At 64.7% G+C, this 24,386-nt stretch overlaps 11 protein-coding genes across 11 annotated transcripts; 3 read left to right on the top strand and 8 right to left on the bottom strand.

The window, feature by feature from the left end:
- Nucleotides 1-366: 366 nt before the first annotated feature.
- Q8F55_008327 (uncharacterized protein) lies at nucleotides 367-1,003 on the bottom strand (the record flags this gene model as incomplete). Its single annotated transcript, XM_069356724.1, has 2 exons — nucleotides 367-905; nucleotides 1,000-1,003. 2 exons carry the CDS (start codon nucleotides 1,001-1,003, stop codon nucleotides 367-369), a joined length of 543 nt encoding a protein of 180 aa, XP_069206565.1.
- A 1,721-nt stretch (nucleotides 1,004-2,724) lies between these two features.
- Nucleotides 2,725-5,093, top strand: Q8F55_008326 (uncharacterized protein; the record flags this gene model as incomplete). Its single annotated transcript, XM_069356723.1, has 5 exons — nucleotides 2,725-3,248; nucleotides 3,290-3,835; nucleotides 3,871-3,994; nucleotides 4,029-4,191; nucleotides 4,243-5,093. 5 exons carry the CDS (start codon nucleotides 2,725-2,727, stop codon nucleotides 5,091-5,093), a joined length of 2,208 nt encoding a protein of 735 aa, XP_069206564.1.
- A 487-nt stretch (nucleotides 5,094-5,580) lies between these two features.
- ERG25_2 (C-4 sterol methyl oxidase) lies at nucleotides 5,581-6,760 on the bottom strand (the record flags this gene model as incomplete). The annotated part of the gene is made up of 3 exons (XM_069356722.1): nucleotides 5,581-5,919; nucleotides 5,973-6,577; nucleotides 6,658-6,760. The coding sequence occupies 3 exons, from the start codon at nucleotides 6,758-6,760 to the stop codon at nucleotides 5,581-5,583; spliced, it is 1,047 nt and encodes a 348-aa protein (XP_069206563.1).
- A 1,498-nt stretch (nucleotides 6,761-8,258) lies between these two features.
- Nucleotides 8,259-10,535, top strand: Q8F55_008324 (uncharacterized protein; the record flags this gene model as incomplete). The annotated part of the gene is made up of 11 exons (XM_069356721.1): nucleotides 8,259-8,298; nucleotides 8,346-8,658; nucleotides 8,696-8,761; nucleotides 8,810-8,990; nucleotides 9,039-9,148; nucleotides 9,194-9,505; nucleotides 9,542-9,752; nucleotides 9,804-9,945; nucleotides 9,993-10,120; nucleotides 10,159-10,381; nucleotides 10,429-10,535. The coding sequence occupies 11 exons, from the start codon at nucleotides 8,259-8,261 to the stop codon at nucleotides 10,533-10,535; spliced, it is 1,833 nt and encodes a 610-aa protein (XP_069206562.1).
- Nucleotides 10,536-10,818: 283 nt separating this feature from the next.
- Nucleotides 10,819-11,233, bottom strand: Q8F55_008323 (uncharacterized protein; the record flags this gene model as incomplete). Its single annotated transcript, XM_069356720.1, has 2 exons — nucleotides 10,819-11,184; nucleotides 11,219-11,233. 2 exons carry the CDS (start codon nucleotides 11,231-11,233, stop codon nucleotides 10,819-10,821), a joined length of 381 nt encoding a protein of 126 aa, XP_069206561.1.
- Nucleotides 11,234-11,792: 559 nt separating this feature from the next.
- On the bottom strand, nucleotides 11,793-12,925 carry Q8F55_008322 (uncharacterized protein; the record flags this gene model as incomplete). The annotated part of the gene is made up of 4 exons (XM_069356719.1): nucleotides 11,793-12,317; nucleotides 12,482-12,587; nucleotides 12,672-12,748; nucleotides 12,809-12,925. The coding sequence occupies 4 exons, from the start codon at nucleotides 12,923-12,925 to the stop codon at nucleotides 11,793-11,795; spliced, it is 825 nt and encodes a 274-aa protein (XP_069206560.1).
- Nucleotides 12,926-13,715: 790 nt separating this feature from the next.
- Q8F55_008321 (uncharacterized protein) lies at nucleotides 13,716-14,590 on the bottom strand (the record flags this gene model as incomplete). Its single annotated transcript, XM_069356718.1, has 5 exons — nucleotides 13,716-13,846; nucleotides 13,904-14,054; nucleotides 14,147-14,252; nucleotides 14,372-14,433; nucleotides 14,471-14,590. The coding sequence occupies 5 exons, from the start codon at nucleotides 14,588-14,590 to the stop codon at nucleotides 13,716-13,718; spliced, it is 570 nt and encodes a 189-aa protein (XP_069206559.1).
- Nucleotides 14,591-15,387: 797 nt separating this feature from the next.
- On the bottom strand, nucleotides 15,388-16,758 carry Q8F55_008320 (uncharacterized protein; the record flags this gene model as incomplete). The annotated part of the gene is made up of 4 exons (XM_069356717.1): nucleotides 15,388-16,353; nucleotides 16,393-16,492; nucleotides 16,548-16,663; nucleotides 16,699-16,758. The coding sequence occupies 4 exons, from the start codon at nucleotides 16,756-16,758 to the stop codon at nucleotides 15,388-15,390; spliced, it is 1,242 nt and encodes a 413-aa protein (XP_069206558.1).
- Nucleotides 16,759-18,115: 1,357 nt separating this feature from the next.
- On the bottom strand, nucleotides 18,116-19,141 carry Q8F55_008319 (uncharacterized protein; the record flags this gene model as incomplete). Its single annotated transcript, XM_069356716.1, has 3 exons — nucleotides 18,116-18,677; nucleotides 18,874-18,953; nucleotides 19,079-19,141. The coding sequence occupies 3 exons, from the start codon at nucleotides 19,139-19,141 to the stop codon at nucleotides 18,116-18,118; spliced, it is 705 nt and encodes a 234-aa protein (XP_069206557.1).
- Nucleotides 19,142-20,777: 1,636 nt separating this feature from the next.
- Nucleotides 20,778-21,767, top strand: Q8F55_008318 (uncharacterized protein; the record flags this gene model as incomplete). Its single annotated transcript, XM_069356715.1, has 4 exons — nucleotides 20,778-20,927; nucleotides 20,961-21,056; nucleotides 21,089-21,371; nucleotides 21,409-21,767. 4 exons carry the CDS (start codon nucleotides 20,778-20,780, stop codon nucleotides 21,765-21,767), a joined length of 888 nt encoding a protein of 295 aa, XP_069206556.1.
- A 662-nt stretch (nucleotides 21,768-22,429) lies between these two features.
- Nucleotides 22,430-24,367, bottom strand: Q8F55_008317 (uncharacterized protein; the record flags this gene model as incomplete). The annotated part of the gene is made up of 5 exons (XM_069356714.1): nucleotides 22,430-23,371; nucleotides 23,428-23,506; nucleotides 23,666-23,826; nucleotides 23,881-24,095; nucleotides 24,142-24,367. The coding sequence occupies 5 exons, from the start codon at nucleotides 24,365-24,367 to the stop codon at nucleotides 22,430-22,432; spliced, it is 1,623 nt and encodes a 540-aa protein (XP_069206555.1).
- Nucleotides 24,368-24,386: the final 19 nt, after the last annotated feature.

Here is a 24,386-nt window from a genome sequence, read left to right as displayed (position 1 = left end):
CCTCGGCTGCGGTCTCGGGCGCCGGCATAGTGGTGTGGCTCCTGCTGGACCTCGTTGGATGCTCTCACCACACCCCCTGCACGCCGTCAGTACCCGCAGCACCCCCCTCATCATCATGACATGCATGCATACTATGCAGCTGGCTTCGCTCCCTCGTATCCGCTTCCATCGGTACCTCTCTCTGATCCTCGGCCCTCGGTTTCGCTTTACGTTTCTCATTCCTCGGGGGGCGGGCGGGCGGGGGCGAGCAACGTGCGTGGAGAGCACGCCGCACGCCGCCCTCTTCCCGCTCAGTGTGAACTAGGCTAGGGGGGTGTGGGGGTGTTGACTGTGATTGACTGGCATGGCTGTGGCATGTGCTCTGCCTCACGCCGCAGCAGTGGGCGGGGGCGCGGCGTCGCGCGACGTCATGCGCTTGATGGCATCGGCGACACTGGGGCGGCGGAGCATGGCGCTCACGCTGCCGCCCCCGCTGCCGCCCGGCGCGCGGTCGGCGTGCTCGTCGTCCACGTCGGGCAGGGTGACGGGGTGCGCGGCGGGCTTGGCCGAGCGGGTCGGGCTCGTGCCGAGCAAGCTGGTCGGGACGAGGCCGCCTGAGAAGTTCATGCGGCTCCCCGACGGGTTGGCGTTGGTCGCAAGCCGGCTCGAGCGGTGCTCGCCCGAGCGCGTGCAGACCGGGCACTCGGGGTGCTCTTCGCCCGAGTGGGCGTTGTGCACGAGGATCTCGGACGCCTGCTTGACGTTGCCGTGGCAGAGCTGCAGCTGGCGCTTGGAGACGTCGCGCGGGAACCCCATGGCGACGAGCTCGTCGACCTCGGCGTCGGTAGGCTGCCGCCCGTGCCCCATGTTGCCGAGGTCGTGCGAGACGCGGCGCACCCACTGGCCGAACTGGTGCGTGGGGGAGGCTGAGGCGTGAGCTCGTGTCGGGTGGCAACGGGGCGGACGGTCGCCACGGTAGCCTTGGCACCGCCGCCACACTCGCGAGCGACGCTTACTCACACATTGTGTTTGGTTTAGACGCGGTTGGAGACCACTTGAGAGGTGTAGGAGAGTACTTGGATCGCTTGGGCGCTGTTCACTGTAGTGAGAGACACTGTTGCCGCTGGGGGTGGGGATAGTCGAAGCATACCACCACCTCGCGCTTGAAATAACATGACCTCACACCACGGCCAAGGATGTGCCCACACCTCGTGACTGAGCGACTCCCGCCACACCGGTCAGCTGACGGGGGCGCGGTGGCTGCACCACCAGCAGGAAGCAGCGAGCGATCTGCCCACCCGGCCTGCATGTTCTGGAGCACCCATCCGCCCCGCCGCGCCCGCAGCAGCTTCGGTCTGCACGCCCGCCTCACGCCCGCCTTATCCGTCGCGACGAGGTCACGAGGATTGTGGGAAAGCGTAATTGACAACTCGAGGGCGGTGGCCCAGCGCTGATTGGGACGAAGGCAAGGCCACATGACGTCAAACACACCCGATTGCACTGGCGGTGTCTGAGCGGTTGGGCAGCGACGACGGGGGCATGCAGGCGCTAGCCTAGCAGATGAATAGGCAGTAGTGAGCTGCTGCTGCAGTACACCCACCCACCGCCAGTGGTTGTGCCAGATCCGTGTCACTTGCCGTCTTGGAATGACCACACAGCGTGCCTAATTGCCACCCGTCGCCGCGGCGTCGTTGCCCTCGTCGTGCTCCTCCAACGCGCAGCGCGGCCTCGACGCGCGTCCCCGATCGAGCCGAGCTCGATGCCGCCGGGTTCACGAGAGCGGGCATGGGCGGTGGCTGTGGTCTCCCTCTGGGCGTGGCGGGTGGTTGCCCAAGCCGCCCTACATGGTCTTGGGCCAGCTGATAAGCCGACCCCCAACATCCAACGCGCGATCGAGCACTCTCACATGGCCGCCCATCGCTGCCCACTCGGCCGGCGGCGGCACGTCGACGGGCGCCGCGCGAGGCCGTCGCTATCTTCGGCGTGGAACCGGGCTACTGGTCTGCGCCATTTGCTTGATCTCTTGGCGGCGTTCCATCTCGACTGGTATCGCTATTCACTTGCTCGACTCACACCACGCACGCGGGGCGAATGCGGCGCTCGAGCGGGCTTGTTGAAACCACCATCAGGACGAGGATGCAAGCAACCCCCCGTCCGTGATCGGTTCCTCGCGTGCTCACCTTGCCAAGCTGCAAGCAGCAGGCCGACCTTTGACCTCAGAGGGAGCCTCGACGAAATGTCGCCGCCGCCGCCTCCGGCCTCCCTCCCTTCACCACGTGCCATCCGCCTCCCGCCGCCCGCCGCCCGCCGCCTGCGCGCGACTGCCGGCCTGTCGCCAGTGCGGCCTATTACACCCCTGCGGTATCACCCCACACAGGACTACCAACGGATTCGACTGTTGTACTTCTGCCCAGTCCTCCCAGTCCTCCCTCCCCAATCCTCCCACTAACCCTTCTCTAGGCACCTTCTGACGTGATGTGCACATTCGACCAAGTCCTTCCAAGGCCGGACAGGGCCAGACGCCGACGGGGCCACTGGAAACCATAGGGGCAAGGAGGCAATGCAGATGCGCGCGCGCAGAGGATCTGCGGCTTGTGGACCATGCTGCCCCCCAGCTCGTCGAGCACGCAGCAGCCCCGCAAACATTGATCGGTGGTCTTGGACGCGCGTCTGATCCATCTTGTCAAAGTACCAACACTCACTCTACCTCATCCACCGCAACGCTCGTCCTGTGGTCGCCAAACAATGATGCTGTTGGCATGGCTCGTGACCCTCCTCGCATCGGCGGGAACGGTGACGGTCGCGTCCAGCCTCGATTACGGAAGGGACCCGCCGTGGACCCCCTCTAGCAGCTCGCCATGGTTCCGCTACAGAACCACTTTCTCGAGGTTCTCAAGCGCCAGCTCGCTGCTGACGTACGCGTATCCGTGGACCGCGTCATGTTCACCCGACAACATCACCGAGGGTGTGGGCAACTCGCAGCGCACGACAACCACACCCGGAGCATTCGTAACTTTGACGTTTGGCGGAATAGGGGCGTTTCTTCGAGTGAAGAGCGTGGGGCCGGGAAACTCGACTGTCACATCGTTCGTGGACGGGGTCCCAGGTCCCGAGTACCAAGTCCCAGTCCTGCAAGACGAGAAGAAGCCATTCTTGATCACGGCGACCGACCTTGTCAACACAAACCACACGCTCGACGTCGCCTTCGCCAGTGGCCCCGGTCTGATAGTCGAAGAGGGTTATATCTTCGTACCTGGTGCCCCGCCTGCGTGAGTGCGAGTGCGGACGACCATTGCTAAACGACTACCAGCGTGGAGCTCAGCATGGCGTTCTTATACCTGGGCCCACTGTCGCAAATGGTCGAGTCGGATGAAAACCCGGCGTTCAACGCGTCGGATACCGGGTCGAACGAGGCGGGCCTGGTTGGTATCAGCTCGGTCGCAGACTGGTCCGAGGTGCCATGTGTTGCGAACATGAGCTGCGGGACAAACGGCACCTACTTGGAATCCAATAAATCCGGGGCCTGGGTTGCCTTCACGACCCCACAGTACACGGCACACATGGGGGTCTATGGGTGGAACCAGCCCCATGGTGGCCAGATGGATCTTGTTGTCACACCGGCTCCGCCGCTCGACACATTCGGGCTCAGGAATGATCTGGTCGCGGGCGGGAACGGCTCGCGCTCTATCCAGACGATCAGGCAGGGGCTCGGAGAGGGGCTCGTGGGGTGCAGGGCCTTGGACTCGGTGTACTCGGCGCAACTGGACCGGGCCAAGACGTACTTGTTCAACGCGACGTGCGCCGTGGGGCCGGGTCAGAAGTGTTCGTTCGGGTTCGCCGCCCTCCACATCGCCCAGTGAGTGCCGCGGTTTGGCAGAGGCTGACGGGCAGCGGTCCCGAGCCGGTACCGCTTGTGCTTCCCCAGGGTAGCAACTCGACCGAGGGGACCAACTCGTCGGCTGGGCCGGAATCACACCCCAGCACGACGAACAAAGGCGCGATCGCCGGCGGCGTGGTGAGTGGGCCCGAAAAACCACACTGATGCCCAGGTCGGCGGTGTCGTGCTCCTTGCCGCTGTTGGCGGGTTGCTTGCCTGGCTCGTCCGCAGACGGCGGCGTCACGGGGCCAAGCAGGCCGAGGAGGGCGACGAGGCCAAGCTCGCGCACGAGGACGAGCCAAGTGGCGAGCAGGGCGCGCAGGACGCGCAGGCCAGTGAGTTGCCGCGTGTCGTGCGCGTCGATGAACCCCCGACTGACAGGCCAGGCGACGAGTCGTCCTCGTCCGAAGCCCACGCCGCGCCCGACGCCGACGCCACCCCGCCCTCCGCCGTTTCCACGGAAACACGCACCGAGTCACAGCGCACAGCGTACACCCCCACCGTGCCGGGCACGCCCTCGCACGCCGGCCCCCCGCCCCCGCCGCGCCTCCCAGCGGGATACCCGATGCGCAACTACCACCTCCCTCCGATCGACACGGGCGCGGCGCTGGCGACGCTCGCGCTCCCCCAGGAGCGGGGCACGCGCCCCTCGTCGGCGCTGACCACAAACTCGAGCGAGCGCATCCCGCCCCTCATCGCCGAGCTCAAGTCGGGCTCGCCGCTCATCTCGAGCGACGGCACGCCCGTCACGGCGCGCAGCGGGCGGCGGTCCATCGTTTCGGCGCTAGGGCGCGCCGCACCGGAGCCGGCGCCCCTCGTCGGCATCCACCGCGCCGAGGACGAGGCCGATGTCCGGCTGGCCGAAGACGCTGGGCGGCTGCGCGCAGACGAGCTCCCGCCGCAGTATAACCCCCAGTGGCGGGACGATGAGGTCGTCGGCCCGGCGCCGGCGTCGGGCGGGAGCTCGGCGTCCCCCGGCCTCACGCCGGTCCGGGGCACGCCGCCGTCGTCGACGCCGCCTCCGGGGTCGATGACGCCGCTCGAGACGGTGATGGAGCGGCCGTCGGTCGAGCTCCAGGAGCGCCCGGCGGTGGAGGAATTGGGGGAGATAACGGCGCCGGGTGAGGCCGGGGCGGTGGAGGAGCTGGCGGGGGAGAGCAGACCCGGCGAGGCTGAGGTAACGCCGCGAGGAGAGACGACGACGGCTGAGGCCCCGCCGCGCTCACCGGCGACCTAGACCACTCTCGGGCCACGTGTATGCAGAGGGTATCATGGAGCACGAGAGCCGCGACTGACAATTCTGACGGTGGCGGGTTTCTCCCAATGCCGCATCCCTCAGCCCAGCCCCACACGCGGACGCGCTGAAACGCGATGACGATGCAGAGGCGGCTACGTACATACTTTGGACACCTCGTTCGGGATGACCTGCGTCGGCACCTCGTCATCATGGCTTGTCGGAATGTCGGCGTGTGTGGTTCGGTTGCCGTCGCTTCGCGAGGGCGTCGGCGCGAGCGGTCAGCCAGCAACAGCTGTTGCGCAGCACAGCACGCACTCCAGCTATTGATACATCACACATGGCACTGCTGCTAGCCAGCATGGGGACGAGCCGAGAGAGAGACGGCGCTATGGAGTCTTGAGACTTTGGGTGGGAGAACTACGAACTGGGTCACTGGAACCCGAGGCTGAGGCTGAGGCCCAGCAGCATGCTACTAGCCGTCAACGGCTTACTCCAGAGGCACGACGGCGGGGGTGCGCTTTGCGAGCTCGCGGCGCGCCTTGAAGCGCCAGTCGGGGTCTTCGTTGTCCCTGCGCTGAATCTCGCCGAGCCACTCCTTGTACTTGATGCTGTGCCCATGCAAGGCGTCGAGCAGGCCGAAGGGGCCATAGTTCTCCGTGTACGAGTAGTGGTGCCAGTCGTGGACGAGGGCGTCGGCCAGGAAGGGGATGTTGTAATCTGAGTGGGCGGCCAGCGTGTCGAACTGGAGCATGTTGAAGAAGAGCATGAACATCGACCAGTGCGACTTGAGGATGATGAAGCTGATGACGAGGGGGAAGAGGTTGGACTGGGTGTGGGTTAGTCTGCGGAGTTCGGGTCGGCACTGTCGCTGCCACTCACGAGGAGGTGCTCGACCATGGTGCAGTACTCGGCCGCGAGGGCGACGGGCGCCGTGTACTGGTGGTGGAGCTTGTGGACGTAGGCGTACCATCTCTTGCCGTGGAAGAAGCGGTGGACGTAGAAGAAGCCAACCTCCTCACAGAGCATGGCGAAGAGGAACGTGCCAAAGCTCACGCCCCAGCCGGGGAGCGAGGCGACGTCGGTCTTGAGGGGGTAGAAGTAGGCGATGGCAATGTAGAGGGGCGTGTTGACAAACACCCAGTTGCGCAGGTTGATGTAAATGACATACAGGTACTCCTTGAGCGGGATGATGGGTGTCGGCTGGATGCGGTACGGCTTGACGAGGCGGTTGAGGGCGGGGATCATGTCGAACGCCATGAAGACGAGCCCGAAGCCAAAGTAGATGGGGAACGTGATCAGGACAGAGCCCCACGCGTTGATCTCGAACGGCGTGTAGTTCTCATTGAGCCTTGCCCACCACTGCTTGCCGTACTCGGACTTGTTGAAGAGCACCACGGCCGAGATGGCGAGGATCGTGTGGATGTTGGACATGCCCGGCCGGTGGTTGAACAATGGCTCCTTTGTGATGGCCCACTTGTGCTCCTCTGCCCAGCCTGTCAGCTGGTGTCCCGTCGTCGCCGCACGCCTCGTCGCGTTGACGCCCACGTCTCCAGCAACTACTCACTGCCTTTGTACGGCTTGGCCTCGGCGGCCTCGGGCCCCTTGCCGTTGCCCGCGCCGTTACCGTTCGTCGCCCTCGTTGTTTCTGTCACTGTTGTCGTCGCCATGCTTGCTGCTCGCTGCTCGCTGTGAGGTCGGAATCTGACGCAAATGTATGCACGAGCGGCGAAGACTTTGACCGATGCGTTGTTATTATAGCTCTGGGTCAGTCATGAGGCATTCCGCCGATCTGGATGCCGGCGCGTCTGTTTGCCGCCACACGACTGGGTGGCTCTTTGTCGACGGCCTAATCCGTCGTCGCCTGGTATACGTTTCAGACACCACATGCATTAGCTCGACTCACACGCACCCAGCATCGCTACAAGTCAGCGCACCCAACTACCGGCTACCTAGAGCAAGTGGAGGGCGTGGAACGGAATGGGGACGACCCATGGAGCTGCTGGAGATCTGAGTCGGCCTCGGGAGGCACTCCGTGAGTACCTCCACCCATCAATCGCCAGGTGTAGCAATGGATGGGCTGATGCCATCGGCTGAGGCCGGGATCGCGACGCTCTGCATGATGAGGCTGGCCCCCCACTGAAGAGGAAGTGGAGGCATGGGGGAGACAGTGTGCCCCAGGCATGATGGCCACTGCCACCTGGGGCACTATATCGGGACGAACGGGACGTGCGCCGGCCAGTCAGACGACGACGAGCATGTGGAGGGAGTATCAGCCTCCGGTGACTAACTGTAGGCATCAGAGGGTCTCAGTGACGTTGGGTGCTCGCAACAACTTGGTGCTGTCGATCAGTCGGACAACCATGACGAGTGGTCCAGGCCCGTGAGCATCGGGTGGCTAGCTAGCGACTAGACGTGGGCGGGCAGGTGGTGTCGGAACAGTGTCTACTGTGACCTGGCTAGTGTATGTACCATAGCCTGGCTATGGCGGGGGGATGAGGCCAATGAGGAGACGGGTAGTGTGGTGGTAGACTACACCTTGATTTTACTACCGAGGCGCCGTCCCGTGGCCTCTTGAGTGCGGTGCGGTGACTTGCGGAACACGAGCATCAGACTAGTGTCGTGTTTCGAACCAGCGTCGCCTTGGGTTGTGTAAAGTCGCTGTCGGACGGCATGTGGAATACCGAAGCCCAAGTCCAGCCCGGTCCAAGCAGCCCAAGCCATCACATCAGGCGCATTAGCATGCTCAAATCCACTAAACCCCAACGCATGTGCATGGCCTTCGGTCAGCGTCCGCAGACGGCGGCCGCTGGACTGTGCTGAGCACTGATAATCTGAGTCATTGCGGCTTAGACGGCGCGCGGGCCGATTAACCGAGGTTGGCACTCTGCTTGGCACGCACGCGTCGCGCGCGGCGGCGGCACGGGGGGAAGTGGCACCAGGCTTGGGGTGGGGTGGGGTCCCTCTCTCGCTTCCCCGGTTCGACCGGCAATTGCCTGGTGCTCCAATATCCTCGGACCCCACAGTCTCCACTGCTGCAGCAACAAAAGTAGCTGACAGGAGCACGCAGCAGCATCCATCTTTCTCTGCGATACCTACTTGTCTAACACATCCCCGCACATCCCTACACGCTCCTTCTATCCCCTATCCACATCCCAGAAGCCCACAATGGCAGCGGCCCCTCAAAAGCAGAAGACTTGGGCAGAGTGTACGTGGCCCGCGCTGCCCAAGGCACACGCGCTGACGACGCACCAGGCGACGCCGAGCTCTGCACCCCCGGCTCCATCTTCGAGGTCGAGGAGAGCGTGATCAACGGCCGCAAGGTCCGCTACTGGAAGAATGCCCCGCGCACCTTCCGCGACCTGCTGTACGGCCGCCTCTCGCAGTGGGCGGCGCAGGGACGCCAGTTCCTCTCAACGCCGACGCCCGAGCCGTCGGCGTACGCCAGCCGCGACGAGGTGTCGTACGCGACCGTGCTCGCGCGCTCGATCGAGCGGGCCGCCTGGCTCCGCGACCAGGGCGTCACGGTCGGCACGCGCGTCGCGCTCGGCGGCCTCAACTCTGAGGGGTGGGTCGAGGTGGATGGGCAGGAAGCTGACGTGTAGCTGGGTCGAGTCGTTCTTCGCCATCGAGCTCGCCGGCGGCGTGCCCGTCATGCTCAACTCTACGCTGTGAGTCGACCAGAGGTTGGCATGGCCCCCTCGCTCACACACCCCCAGCACGCCCGAGATCCAGGACCACTGCCTCTCGCTCACCAAGCCCCTGCTCGTTCTCGTCTCGCAGGAGATGTCGGTCGCCGTCGCGCCGCTCGTCGAGAAGCTCCAGGCCAAGGGCGTCGGCAAGTTCTACTGCTGGGACCCCATCTTCCACCTCCCCGCCGAGGTGCAGAAGCACATTGGCGTGAGTAGGGCCGTTGTCGCGGGTCGGATCGTGCTGATGCGCTCCCAGTCCCTCGCCGGCCTGATTGGCTCCGAGGCCTCGATCAAGGTCATCGAGTCGGGCAAGGGCCTCGAGTCGCTTGGCCCCGAGAGCGATGCCACCATCCTGTTCACTTCTGGGTAAGTGGTGCCCACTAGCGACAGACGCACGACTCACACACGCAGTACCACCAACCTGCCCAAGGCCGTCCTCTCGACCCAGCGACAGGCGCTCCACCACCTCATCACCAGCCAGATCATCCCTGCGCGCGCCGTCCTCCGTGCCGGTGGCACCCCCGCCATGGCGGCACAGCTGATCGCGGCCCCGGAGATCCAGCAGACCATGCTCTTCGCCGTGCCCATGTTCCACGTCACGGGCCTCCTGTCGATGCTCCTCCGCTCGGTCGATGTCGGCAACCGCCTCGTCTTCATCCGCCGCTGGAACGTCAAGGAGGTCGTCAGCCTCATCAAGAGGTACAACGTCAATGTCATCTCAGGGTGAGTCCGTTGTCCATGACCGAGCTGACAAAACAGTGTCCCCACCATTGTCCAGGCTGCGCTCCAGTCCAAGGAGCTCGAGGGCCACGAGATGGCTGGTCTCCTGTACGGCGGCGGACCTCCCCCGCAGCGCATGGTACAGGACATCAAGAAGAAGTGGCCCACCGCTCTGGCCGTGCACGCCTGGGGCATGACCGAGACCAACGCCGTTGCCGTGGCGTTCATGGGCGATGACTACCTGAACAACGTGAGTGCGATTGTGTCAGCATGTGAGTGATGGCTGCTGACGTGAACGCAGCCTGAGGCCGTTGGCCCTCCCATCCCCATCTGCGACGTCAAGGTCGTCGACCAGGAGACGAAGAAGGAGCTCCCCCGCGGCACGTTTGGCCTGCTCCTCGTCCGTGGCGGCAACGTCATGAAGGAGTACCTCAACAACCCGAGTGAGTGCGGGTGCGAGTGACCAAGTGTAGCCGCTAACGACGAGCAGAGGCGACGGCCGAGGCGCTCGACGCCGACGGCTGGCTCGACACGGGCGACATGGCCATCCACGACGAGGAGGGCCTCGTGTACATCCGCGACCGTGCCAAGGACGTCATCATCCGCGGCGGCGAGAACGTGAGTGGCACCAGCCGGGCGTGTACTCACAGTCGCAGATTGCCTCGCAGGAGGTCGAGAACGAGGTGTACAAGGACGACCGCGTCGCCGAGGCGACGGCCATCGCAGTCCCGTGCAACATCCACGGCGAGCGTGTCGGTGTTGCCGTGTCCCTGGCGCCCGGAGCGTCCGCGACGGCCGAGAGCATCCTCGACAAGGTCGAGCCCCTCCTCCGCCACCCTGCGCGCCCTGCCATCCTCGTCGTGTCCGACACGCCTCTCCGTGAGTACAGCTGCTTTTGTCGCGGACCCGCCAGCTTACCCCGCCAGCACGTAACGCCAACGGCAAGTTTGTCAAGTTTGAGATTGCCAAGATGGTGCGCGAGATCTGGGAGAAGCAGGGCCGCAAGGAGGTCAAGCGCCGTGCCAGGCTTTGAGCTGGCAGTGTGGTGGGTGCGTTCTTGTCAGTCAGAGTGTATCATGGTAGAAGTATGCAACGGTTCAGGCTTGGCGGGGCGTGGCTGGATATATGGAGCTGCAAAGCGAGCCCACAGCGAGCCCACGCAGACGCCGGTCTTGGTGTCTCGGCCACTGCTCGGTCGGAGGATGTGCCGGCGCTAGTCGGCGACGCGGCTGCCAACAGGGCACGACCGACCGGCGGCTGCGTTGGAATGTGGCATCTGCCTGCTTCACACCTTGCATTCATCCCTTGCCCTACACCTACAGATGGCACAGCACAAAGTTGTTCCCACTGGCCCCCTGGTGCGTGATCACGCTGTCAAAGTTGCCGTCCCCGTCAAAGATGACGCGGTCGGCGCCAGGCGGGCCGCCGGTATACACGTGGAACGTGTTGAGAATCGGGAACTCGTACCAAGGCCCGTCGGTCGGGAACTGGAACCCCTCGAAGTCGTTGTACTGGTGCGGGTAGTTGCCTGCGACCTCGCCCGACTGGAGGAGCGAGTAGCCCTGTGCGACGGCCTCGTCGATGTCCGACTGCCAGTAGCACTGGGTGGCGCAGCGCGTGGCGCAGGCGGCGCGCTCGACGGCGGGGGCGGCGAGGGCGACGGACGCGAAGGCGGCGATGAGCTTTTGTCAGCTGGGCTGGGCCGGGCGAGCTTACGAGCTTGGCGAGCATGCTGGCTGGGCTTGGGCTTGGGCTTGTCGCTGCTCGGTGCGCTCCTCACTCTTATACCGCCGGCCGCGCCGGACCCACGTTGGACTCTATGGGAGGTGCCCGGTCGCTATCGCGGCGCCGTCCACATGGTGCACATGCACGTTTGAGACACCACGACCTAGTGCGTATTGATAGGCAACGACCAGAGCCCGCTCGCACCGCTAGCGCGGGCAGGCGCTATTCGTGGCATGGACAAGGTTTGGCCGTGTGCTCGCTGAGTCGTCGACGTCAGTGCCCCCCCTCGCTCGTCCCCAGCTCGATTAGATACAGCGTTTCGCCAGTGGCTGGCAGGGCTCGGGGTTGAATTGTCGTGTGTTTCGTCGTCCGTCGTGAGTGGAGCGGCGCCGCGTGCTGCGTCGCACGTTGTTGTCGGCTGCCCCACTCGACGGTCCACTCCATCGGACCGACGCCGCTAGCGCCGCCCGCAGTCGCCGATGCCGACGCCAACTGCCCCCCTCGTGCAAGTGCACGGCCAATCGATTCAAACTATACATTAATACTGTTGCTATAGTCTACATGCCTAGGCGTACGCGCGCACGACGCTCCCCTCCGTCTCGGCGCCGTCCAGCCAGTCGTCAATCTCGGCCTTGGCCGCGTGGAAGCGCGCGACCTTGGCGGCCACCTCGGCGTCCGGGGACAGCTCGGCCGGGCTGCCCGGGACAGGGGGCGTCTCGAGCTCGTCGACAACCCCCTCGCTCCCGCTCTCGCTCAGTGCCGGCGTCGACGCGCCCGACGAGCCCGCCTGGCCCGCGCGCGCCGACGCCGATCGATTGGGATAATTGTCGTTGTAGTCCTCGCCCGGGGGCCGCTGGGCCTGCCACAGCTCAAAGCTCGTGCGCTGATCCGGCGCGCTGCGCGGTATCGAGAAGTGCACGTGTCGGCCGGGGCGCGTATCTGTCGGCGATGAGGCGGCGCCGTCGCCCAGCAGCGCGTGCAGTGACGCCTTGATCTTGATGGCCTTCTCGGTCGTGCTCGACGCCTTGCGCCTCAGCCCGAGGCCAAACTGGTCGCGCACGGCCTGGAACGCTTCGGGATACTGGGTGTACTGGGACGTCAGCCACAAGCCACAACACCAAGGGTGGAAAGGTTCAGGCGGAACTGGCCCGCCACGTGGGGTTTGCCCGCTATCCGCGCTTACGGGCACGCATGTTTTTACGCGTCACGGAGCGGGCAGGCATGCAGGTGGGCTATGCTGGCTATGCTACTCACGCTCTGTTCCAGCTCGGTGAGCTTGGAGTCGAGGCCGCCCTTGTCGCGTTGGTATCCGCTGAGCTCCTTTGTGATGAGGTACTGGCGGAGCACTTCGACGCGATATCTGGGAATCGCGTTAGTGGCGGCATTCCAATGACGTCGCGGGGGTGGAATGTTGTTGCACCATCCGCACGCCAGCAGCACTTACGTGTGGGAAGCCCGACCTTGGGTCGAGTCGAGGGCGCGGCGCACGTCGGCAGAGCGGAGGACGAACCAGCGGCGGGGCTGGGGGGGTGTGAGCTGGTGACCCAATTGATCGGCACGCGCGGGCCAGCAGCTACTCACCACATGGGGCTCAGAGCCTAGCAAGCCGTCGTGCTTGGGCATGGCTGCCTGCGCAGCGTTGATCTGGAACTGGGTGCGGTCGGCGTAGAGGACCGAGACGGTGTTGTGGACGGACATGGGGGCGTGGGTGTTGTGGTGGTCGTCTGGGCTGAGCTTGGTCGCGTTGATAAAGCGCTGGTGGGAGAGGAGGAGAGGAATGCGGGCAGTCGCCGGTGGCTCTTTATGGGAGAGCGGGGGAGGGCGCGGAGAGACGGACGTCGATGGCGCCAAGATCCGGGAATGACACGATTCGCTGCGTGCGCCGCTCGCAATGCCCATGCACGAGAAGGACAGAAGGACGAGGACGTAGAGGACATGAGAGGTGGCGTACAAAACAGCTCGGGATGAGGGGCTGGCGGCAACCTCGCCCTGAAACAGTGGGCAGCGCTGTCCATCTCCGTGCTGATAAAACGCATGGCAGCAGCGTCACTTGCCGCGTATGCACCGAGCAGAGCACCGAGGAGTTATGAGCATGCACCGTGCAGGTGCGGCGAGTGCCCGTGGCACGGTGAGGCCCTCTATGTCCGCTGCATGCGGCGCATTGGAGATCCCAAGTGGCCGAGTGTGTCAAAGCCCGTCGACATCTGCGCGAGATCTTGCGCGTCGCTTGTGCTACACTTGCTGGCCAACCCAAGAATGCACGCATGCGCGCACAGAAGCACGCGCTCAGCCCGCGCAGCCCGCAGCCCCTCCCCTCGCAGCCCCACCGCGCCCATGCCCATCACGACGTCCATGTGGCCCAAAAAAACGAGATAAATACCTCATATACCTCACAAATGTCCCTCATCCCCCATACACCGGCAACCGGCATGATCGATCCGCAGCCACATGCGCCACTTTGCACCAACCAGCAAACAACGCACAACAGCTACACGCGCGCGCCCTCTCCCTTGGCGCTCACGGCCACCTCGTCCAGCCAGTCGTCGAGCTCGCGCCGCGCCGACGCAAACGTCGCGAGGCGATGGGCGAGGCTGGACCGCCGGCCCGAGCATTGCGGATCTGAGGAGGCGTCAGCGTCGCTTCAGAACAGGCAGATGTCGAAGCAGCAGCACCCACCTGTGCCTTCGAGCGTGGCCACAGCCTTGCTCGCCCCCTCCTCGGCACTGTCCTCGTCTGAACCGGTGGCCACTGCGCTCTCCCAGGACATGCGCGCGCCCAGACCCATCTCGTCGCGGAGAGCGTTGAACGTGTCCGCGTACTCTGGGTACTGGCGACGCGAACGAGGAAGAAAAAAGTCAGCAAACGTGCATGGATCAGGCGGAACGTTTTCCCGTGGACCACCTCCACCAAACAACTCACCGTGGCCTGCAGGGGGGCGAGCTTGGCCTCCGCCCCAGGGCCGGCGTGCACGCGTGACCGGCGATACTTGACGTACATGTACTGTCGGAGGACGTCGAGGCGGAAGCTGGGGCGTGAGCAAGTGGGGCACCGGGGTGGATGGGTCGGTGGATGTCGAGCGCGCCGACACGGGGGCGAGGTACCCGGCCAGTGATACGATACGCGTCCACACAAACATGTACTCACGATGCGCTTGTCCGCGCGTACTCGCTGTCAAAGGCACGGCGGACGTGTGCTGCGTGTCGAATCTGCGCTGTGAGCACCGTGTCGCCCGAGCGGACGCACCACTGCGCCGCCGACATTCCCGCCGTGGACGAGGCCAGAGGGGTGGCGCTCCCATTTCCCGGGCGCATCCCGCGCGCGATGGACGACGGCGACGTCAAACTCGGCGTATCGTGGCCACATATTGTTGGTGATGGATAGAGAAGAGACAGAAACAATGTCTTCATGGTCATCTACTACGGCTCAGTAGCGTGGCAAGCGGCGACCAGGCGAGGAATGAAGGAGCGAGCAAGGGAGGGGGCTAGACCCCGACGCCGACCCCACAAGCCTGCTCGTGTTATCGCCGCCATGGGTCGCTTGCGCTCCCTGTCAAGCGTCATGGCCTCCTTGGCCTTGGCGATCGAGGACGTGCACCGCGCCTGTCTCGCCTGCACCTCGTGCTGCTGTCGCTTGTTGTTGACAGTCACAGTCTGGCGCGCAAGCCCCACCCGCCGAAACGGCACCCGCAGGATTGGGGGCAAGCGCCAAGCCCTTATCCTGGCGGCCCCACTGGCTGTGGCTTTCCCCCCTCCTCTCTCCCTGGCTCCACAGCCGAGCCTTATCACTCGCAGCGCATAACCTGAACAGTCTGGGCCTTGCAAACAGTTTGTGGCATGCGGCCAGCGTGCGCCAGCGTGAGCAGCCTCGCGTCAGCGGGCACAGCGCTCCGCTCACTCACTCCACCTCGCTTCCTCGCGACCACATCGGCTGGTCCGAACTCCGAGGCGGCGAGTCCGCGTCCGTCGCGTCGGCCGTCCACCCTTGTACCTCTATCTCGTGCCAATGAGGTTGCGGCCTCGGTGGGCCAACGTACGGCGGACCTCGTTTACGCCACCCCTGTTGTCGTCGTCACCGTCATCACGCACCACCTCTACTCGATACATTTTGCCCAATACAACTCCAACAGCTACAGTAGAACGATACGTGTGTGTGAAACCCAATTACTCCTTCAACCACGAGTGAGGCCGCGGCGTCGTCTCAGCCGCCGCCGCCGACTCGTCCTTGACTCTGCGCCACTGGTCCTCGCGGTCCGCCCGTTCGCGCTCTCTCGCCTCCCTCGGCGTCGACGGCGGCCGCGGCGAGCTGGGGTCACCCTCGCCGCTCACCGCGCTCTCCTCGCGCGGCGAGTGCGTGATGCGGTGCACGACGAGCTTCTTGCCCAGCGGGCGCAGGCTCGCCTGCCGCCGCCGCGGGGGCGACTCGAGCGCGAACCCCAGCGCGCCGAGGTGCTTTGCCTCGACGCCCGTCGTCGCCGCCGCCGCCGCGTCGCTCAGCGCCACGGGCCGCAGCGGCGTCGTCGTCCCCGACCCGGCTGACGACGAGGGCGCAGACACGACCGTCGTCGTGAGCGTCGCGCCCGTCAGCGTCTGCGACGACAGGTTGCCCGCCGAGCCGAGGTACACGGACGCCGGGGCCGACGTGTGCATGCTGCTCCGCTGGTCTGAGACGAGCGACGGCGGGGGCCGCTCGTCCTCGGAGTCGAACTCGCCGCCGCTGTCCGCTTCCTCGGGCAGCTCCTCCGGCCCCGGGGCGATCGTGGTCTCGGCCAGCATCCGGTGGATGTCGAGCACGGAGAGCATGGCGGCGTGCCGCGTGGCCGGGCAGGAAAATTCCGACTCGGCCGACGTTGATGCGGTCGACACGATGCTCAGCGACCGCCGGTGGATGCTCTGACGGCGGATGCTGTCCGGCACCTCCTTGGGCACGCCGGGGAAGCGGGCGAGGTCGAACGACTTGCCCTCGTCGAGCGCGCGCCGGCTGCGGCTGCCCTCTGGGACGGTGGGGGTGGGCGGGGCCGCTGTCTCGGCGGGCTTCTTGTCCGGCTTCTTGTGTGGCGGGAGCACGGTCGAGTCGGGCAGATCCCACGCGTTGCGCACGGCGGCAAACGTGTCGCGGAACTGCGGGTACTGGGTGTGTCAGTCAGGATGCCGCGCTGCACCTCGTACATGGCACTCGAGGCGGTTGAGCTTGCACACGAGCTTGGTCCTGTCTGAAGTGTGCCAGAACTTGGCGTCGAGGTAGGCGTTGAGCACGCGGCGTCGGAAGCTGGAGCAGCGTCAGCGTCAGCGGCTGATGACCTCGAGTCGGGCCAGACACGCACACCTCGTCGTGCGACCGCTTGCTCCCAAACGCCATGCGCACATGCTCCTGTGTCTTGATGCCCTTCTTGAGCGATCTGTCGACCTTTTTGTCCTTGTGGGATGCTGAGAATCCCGGCTGCTCGTTAGTGCTGGAGGACACGGGGGACGCACCCATCCAGTGTACAAGTCTGCCCCCATCGCCCAGCCGACCGGCGCCATGTTTTGCGTCATCTTGTGCTCGTGGGGATGCGGTGGGTCGGCAAAGTGGCGATGGTTGCGGCCGTGTTATTGTCGTCTTGGACGCCGTCGTCGTCGGGCAGTATCTCCTCGTCGCCACTCAGACCACCTCGGACACTGTAGGCAACATTGACAAACGCGAAAGTGTGGCTGGTGGGGGTGCTCAAAGAGGCCTGGGGAATGCACCGCGGCCGTTTACGTTGTGCTGTATTTGTACCAAGGCTCAGACTCTTGGCCCATGCCATGCACATCTCCCGCGCTCGCCCATCACTGCAGCTGCCGCACATGTCAAAGAGCTAAGATCGGTTTGGGGCCTGGTGGCGTCGGCGGTCCCGCCAACGGCATCGACTGCAACGTGGACAAGAGCGGTCGCACTGGAACGGGGCCAGAGGTGGGGAACGGACGGGCATGGGTGGGTCGTGGTCACGAGGCTGGCCGAGTTGTTGCTACGTGCGTGCGACGCGGCGGAAGATGCAGAGCCAAGGGCGGAGGGAGAGATTACGTGCGTGCGCGCTATAGAGGTAGACCTGCTGACTTTGGCAGGTGCTCCGACCGAGATGGAGACGGCGGCAGCGGGCATCGAGCAGCAGCACCCGCACGCGTGCGTCTAATTCCCCCTCTGGTCGCTGCGTCGTTGAGCGCCAGTGCCAGACTCGTACTAGCCCACCCCAGATACCCCTCTGCCGTTGCTTGTGTTCCTGAGTTCGTGCTCCAAGTAAGTCCAGCGTTCACAGACCGTCGTACTAGCATTATGCAACGGCGCTCTTGTTGTTGTGAGGTTCGGAGTAGCATGCGGGGCGGGGCGGGGTGTGCTGCAGCCGCGGCTCCAGCCATCCCAAGTGCGGCGGCTCCACGGGGTGGAGCAACAACTAGCCTCAAACGCACACATCTCACGCTTCAGTTGGACAGGTGAGACAATGCGAGACACGCTGATCGACGATGCGTTCAAGACTATGCATAGGGTACAACAAGTCGCCGTCGGACCGACCGACCCTGGTACAACACAATACAACGTGGTGGTGGCGTCGAGTCGCGACCGGCCCAACTCGGATTAAGCTGCAAGATTCACCACTTCCCCCGCCCCGGCAGCCGCATCGAGGCCTGGCTCGCAACTAGCACACTGCTAGTGCTCACGCTGGCAGCAACCCGTGCCGCGCTCATCAGTCTCACACTGAGCGCGGCGTGACGGCCTCGTATTGCACGCCTTACGTCAAGTGCCACCCGGCGTCGGCCCAACAATGTCGTCCGGCGGGATCCACCACGCGACGCCATTCTGAAACGCGCGTCCACGATCGGTACCAGCACCGGCGCCAGCACGCGTTCGTTACAGCAGCGCGCGTAGCGGCGAGGACTATGCCTGGCCCTCGTGCTCGTCGTGCTTGGCGCGGAGGGCCGCGAGGCGGGTCATGAGGCTCGAGCGTCGCCGGCCGCCGTTGATGGGGATGGGGGTCGCGAACGCGCTCGTCATGGGGTCGGGCGCGCGCACGTGGGGCACGGCCTCGTGGTGGGCCTGGGCGACGGGGAGGTCGTAGGCGAGGTGCCGGAGGAACCCTCCGCTCTTTGTTGGTGAGGACGAGGCAGATGAGTTGGACGTGGCGGGCGAGAGCGGCTGCGTCAGCCCGTCCTCGAGCAGGTCGAGCGGGAACGGATTCGACTCGACGTGTCCGAGCTCGTAGTCGAGGTCGTCGAGGCTCGTGCCGTCGTGCAGCTCGACCGCCTCGATGTTGTGTACTGGCTGAGGAGCGAGGATTGTCGACGGCGACAGACGCCACGTGTGCCGCGCGGCGTGGAACGTGTCGGCAAAGTGCGGGTACTTGATCTCGAGCAGCTCGAGCTTGGGCCCGAGGTAGAGCTTGTTGCCGTAGCGCTGGAACTTGGTGTCGAGGTAGGTGTGGATTACGCGGATGCGGTAGCTGGACGTGGTTAGTGGCGGGTTGCGGTGGGGTGGGTGGGGAGCGGCGGCCGGCGGGGGGCACATCTGGGCTAGCGCCGCGCGTACATTGCGTCGGCGACGCGACGACTCGGCCCAGCGGTGTGCTGGTGAGACAATCGCGTGCAGAGTCTGCGTGTGCCACGCCCGCCGGCCGCGCGCGCCGATGGCAAACTCACTCCGGGTCAACCGACCTGTCCGAGTTGAAGGCGGCATCGACATCCTGCTGCGTGACGATGCCGTTCATCTTGGTCGTGTCCTGGCAAGTCAGCGGGGTTGCAGGGGGCATAGTGGACAGCCGTGGCAGAGCCATGAGGAGCCACCCGGGGCTCGCTTGGTGCTCCGGCAGTTGGCCCCGCCCTCGGCCGTAAGCCGCAGACTCACCTTGAGCCAGCCGAACGATCCCATACCAGCGTGTGGTGGGTAAATGGCGTTTGAGTCAAACATTTCGGGATAGCTGCGTGCAGCGGGGGGTCGCTGAGGTAGATGTTCGAGTGAGTGCGCTTTGAGCGTGCAGTCTTTGTATTCCTAGTGGCGAGAACGGCGCGTGGACACATCTCACTTGTTTGGTTTTATCCTCGACTCGACCGTGGGCCAAGAGGTCACGTTACGGTCTCCGGCGCCGGTCAAGTGACTCGTGATGTGTGAGCTGATGGCGTTGCTGCCTGCCTGCTCGTGCTCGTGCTCTGCTCCACAGGCACTCGGCCGCGGACGGCTTATCTCTGCATGCCAAATGTTGCGGTCAGAGTGCTACTCCCGCACAAAGGGCGGCGGGAGTGACCCGACCCGACAACGACTCACCTTGCTTTCGTTGTCGTCGGGCTCGTCCGCCGCCGCCACTGGGTGCGAATGTGCCCCCGTCCCCCGAGCCGGGCGAGCTCCCCCGTTTGTGCTTTCTGCAGGATGAGATCCACGCTGCATGCAGATTGCTCGAGGCATGCCGTCGCACTAGCCCCCGCCCAGACTCTCTCGGCGGGCGCGGGCCGGCGTGTGGCGTGGTCTGGCTGACACGCCAAGACGGTCGAGAAGGAGGCGCACAAACAAGTCATGACGGCCGTGGCTGGCATGGACGTGGAACTGCTCAGCTGACCGAAGACGACGAGGACGCGCCCACGACTATGCGAGCGTGACGTCGAGTGCATCTGCACAAGCGAGTGGGAGCGACCCGGGGTTGCCCGCCTCATGCAGAGGGCAGAGGTGGAGGGCAGCCTCGCATCCCAGGACGCACGCGACGCACACGGCCATCTCCAACGACGAATGCCCAACGAATGCATGGCCATCTCCAACAAAAGACGCCGATCTCCAACTTGGCAGAGCCGCAGGCACTCTGCACATGGTGCGGCTACCTGCCAAGGCGGCTGAGTTCCACTCTTGCTCTCCGTGACGGAGACGGCCGGCAACCAAATGACGTGAGTCGACAAGTCTCGACCCGCTCTCTCTTTCTCTCCCCGCCTCCTCGACGGCGACTCCGCGTCGTGCCTGATGACCGAGAGAGTGTCCGAGGTGAGCATCTGCTTGCGTTCAACAGCAGGCTGGCCTTTCCGACTCGGTATGCGGCATACCGGCCGGTGGCCGGCCCGTTGTCCAACCAGCCAGCCTCGTATCGAAGCACACCCGACTGGCCAGGACTTGACGGGTTGTTCTCGTACTCACCTCGCATCCTCCATCCGGCCGTCGAGCAAAGCACACCCGTGGCACTGCCAACCGAGTAACGCTGGCCGGAGCGCTGGCGATCCAAGCATGCACGTGTGCTCGTCGGGCCGGATCGGCGAGTGCAGAGCGAGCACGAGCGATGATGAGCGTGGGTGGGTGGTTTGGGAATGGCGCCGGGGAATCAGCGCGCGGTAATGCGCGTCGGGGCGTCGGTCGAAGGCCAGCAAGCAACATGGGAGGGCATCAGTGCTTTTGTACCCACGACGCGTTCTCCAAGGCTCGCCGTTGAATAAAGCCACCTGCGATCCACTGACTCTGACCCCTGGCATCCGTGCAGCGAGGCGTCGCCAAGCCGCCGAAGCATGACCTCGACGCCACCCACCGCCTTTCCACTGACATCTCACGGCCCGACTTGATCCACACACTCACCATGACCCGCGTCGCCCTCATCACGGGCTGCTCCGAGCCGACGTCGATCGGCGCGGCCATCGCCCTCGAACTGCTCTCGCGCGGCGTGCGCGTGTTCGCGACCGCGCGCCGCATCGCGACGCTCAAGCCGCTCGCCGAGGCCGGCTGCGACGTGCGCTCCGGCCCAGCTGCTCGCTGACGCTAGATCCTCGAGCTCGACGTCACGAGCGAGGCCTCCATCGCCGCGGCTGTCGGGGCCGTGACCTCCGCCGCGGGCCGCCTCGACATCCTCATCAACAATGTAAGCCCGCCCCCGGAGCAAGCTGACGCTAGGCCGGCGTATCTGGCACCGCGCCGCTCCTGGAAACCGACCTCGCGCGCATGCGCGCCCTCTACGAGGTCAACGTCTTCGGCCCGCTCGCCCTCGCCCAGGCCTTCACCCCCCTCCTGGCGGGCGAGCACGACAGCGTCATCCTCAACGTCGGGTCCGGCGCGTGCTGGGGCCCGCCCATGCTCGGCGCGTACGGGAGCAGCAAGGCGGCCCTGCAGGCGTGGTCGGACGCGCTGCGGCGCGAGCTGGCCGGCAGCCGTATCCGCGTCGTCACGCTCGAGCTGCGTGCGTCTCGGAGGGTACAGAACAGCACTGACACTAGTCGCGGTGAACACCCCGCTGTGCAAGTGCGACAAGACGTTCGCGCTCCTCGGGCCCACGCGCTCCGGCCTCTTCCCCGGCTTTGCCGAGTGGGACCGCATGTTCAGCGACGAGGCCAAGGTGCAAGCCGCGCGGGGCGCGAAGCCGTCCGACGTTGCGCGCCGTATCGCGAACGCCGTGCTGGCCAAGAAGCCGCCGGGAAAGATATGGGCAGGCAACCCGGCGTGGCTGTTCCGCTTCTTCTGGCCCCTCGCGCCCGTCGCGCTCATGGACTGGGCGTTCTGGCTCGTCGGCAAGGTCAAGGGCTTCGACCCGACGGCGGCGACGGCCCCGACGGCGAGTCCCGGCACGCAAGTCTGAGCGGGGTAGAGGGGCTTCGGGTTGTTAGTTGTATAGTTGGACGTGTTGTTGGGGCACTATTACCCCGTTAACCCCCCGTGGGGCGGCTAACGCCAACCGTGTCGTCGCTGCTCGGTGCATCGAGCCAGTGCCCTGTGCCAAGACTGAGGGGAGCCACGTCCGTCTCGGGCCGGGTCATCGGCCTGGGGACACGGGCGTCAAGCCGGTTCGGGTGTACCCAGTTGCTCTTGCGGCCGCTTCGGAGTGGATACCATGAGGCTTGGAGCCGTATCGGAGTGTGTGGCGCGTCTCAGCGTCTTGGCAGCCGTATCGGCGTGCATGCTGCAGTACATGCAGAGGCTTGCGGGGGTCATAGTACCTCTGATATCCGTCTTGGCGAGAGCACACCCACTAACCCACTGGGGCTGTCGTCCGCTTCGGCATGAGGCTGTCTCCGGTGGCTCAACCCCACTCGGCGCATTCCCGGGCCGGCGTCTCGGCCATCACCGCACCGACGACGGCAGCACCTCGGCAGCACAGTCGTACATAAGACTCTCTGTGCGGCCCAACCCATCTCCTCCTGCACTTCTGAATCAAGAATAACAATGACATCCCATAACCCGACTACGAACCCTTCTCACAGATTTTCCTTTTCCCCGCAAACCCTACACGGCCAAAACACCTCAGATACCCTGGGCGTGGCCCATACGGGCGTCGAGGTCGCGCTCAATGTTCGTCTTGTGGCCCTTCCACTTGCGGAGGTTGACACGGTCAACGAAGAGCTCGTGGATCTCGGCCGACGAACGGCCCATCGACTCGGGCATAATGAAGTAGGCGAGGACGGTACCGGGGATACCGAGGCAGACGAAGAACCAGGCGGCCTTGACCTGCCACTTCTGGATCATGAGGGGCAGGCAGAAGTTGATGAGGATGGCCCAGATGTTGCAGAAGGCGAGGCCCCAGCCGGTGGCGCGGGCCTTGAAGCGCAGCTCGGGCATCTCGGTGAGGTAGGCGTACGAGGTCGACGCCTGGAGCTGGTTGCAGAAGTTGGCGAACACACCGCCGAAGACGAGGACAGCACCGAGCTTGGCGTTGTCGTACTGGAAGCAGCCGATGATGGCCATGATGAGCACACCGGTACAGGCGCCGCCGAAACCGATGATGGTCATGCGACGACGGCCGATGACATCGACGAGCGCGGCGTCGAGCAGCACACTAGCCCAGCCGACACAGGTGAGGATGAGGGTGACGTTGAAGGGGTCCTTGTTTCCGGCGAGCTGGAAGAAGTAGGTCGCGTACGAGGTGAAGAGGGCAAGGCCGGCAAACTGCTGGAGCACCTTGGGGTAGCAGCCGATGAGGAAGCGCTTGAGGTTGAGTCCCTGGAGGATGGCGAACGGTCCCTGCGCCTTGGCCTCGAGCTCCCAGCGCTTCTGCTGCTCGATGGTCGCGGCGATGATGGAGATCTCGCGGTCGGCGTCGAAGCCGGGCACGCCCTTGTAGTTCCACGTGAGGACCTTCTTGGCCTGGTCGAGCTTGTTCTTGCGCACGAGCCACCACGGCGACTCGGGGAGGATGATAAAGATGCCGGCCATGAGACCGATCATGGCGAACTGGGTGTAGATCATCTGCAGGGGTCAGCTGTGCTCGTGTGGCGGGGGAGGCGGGAGGCGAGGCGACTCACCACACGCCAGTCGTAGGGGTGCGTCTTGTTGCGCGAGTAGAGCGCGATCGAGGCGAAGAACTGGCCAAAGGCGAACCAGCTGGAAGGTGTTAGCGGGGTTCAAGGGGCGGCATTGTGCACGAGGGATGCTGGGAGAGATGCGAGATCTGACGCGGAGGCGCCACTGTCTGCACCTCTGCCAAGGCACACCACGTGGCCCGTCCACCAAAGTTACCAAAGATTTTGGCTTTCCACTCACAAGCTGTAGGCAACAACGACAATGCCACGGATCTGCACCGCGGCCATCTCGTTGATGTAGACGGGCAGGTTGACCTGGATGGCTCCGACTCCAATGCCAGCAATGAGACGGGCAATGGTCCAGTTCCACCAGACCTTGCTGAGGCACTCGGTCATAGCGGCCTGAGGGGGTAAGGTTAGCGACAGGGTCCTTGACGAACACTAGCAAAAACTCACAAGAGCAAGGATGACACAGCAGACCCAGACACCACCGCGGCGACCGAGCCACTCGAGGGGCCACTGGACGCAGAACTGGCCGAGGACCATACCGGCCGAGTAGACACCACCGAACGTCGAAACGTGCTTGGGGTCGAGCTTGGTGCCGCCCTCGGCAAACTGCCTGATGAAGCCCTTGTTGGCAACAATGGACGCGATCATCTGGTGCTGGTAACCTGTGGCGTGAGCTCGGCTCCCCACTCCCACATCGAGTGTACTAACCATCGAGGGCGGCACAGAGACCAGCCGCGAAACAGATCAGGATGATGCGCTTGAACACCTTGATACTCTGCCAGAGGCCGAACGTGTCGAGCTCCGACTTGAGCTGCGTGTCCGAGTACTCTGTCGCCTTCTGGATAATCACGCCGTCGACGGCGCCGTCGCGCGTCTCGACGTGGTTGACCTCGGCCTTCTCATCGTAAGCGCTGACCTCTGGGCGCTGGGACATGGTTGAAAACTGCTGTGTC

The sequence above is a fragment of the Vanrija albida genome (assembly GCF_041260175.1).
Source record: "Vanrija albida strain AlHP1 chromosome Unknown contig_6, whole genome shotgun sequence".
In the NCBI taxonomy this organism is placed as follows: domain Eukaryota; kingdom Fungi; phylum Basidiomycota; class Tremellomycetes; order Trichosporonales; family Trichosporonaceae; genus Vanrija; species Vanrija albida.
This window is presented reverse-complemented; position numbering and strand designations above follow the sequence as displayed.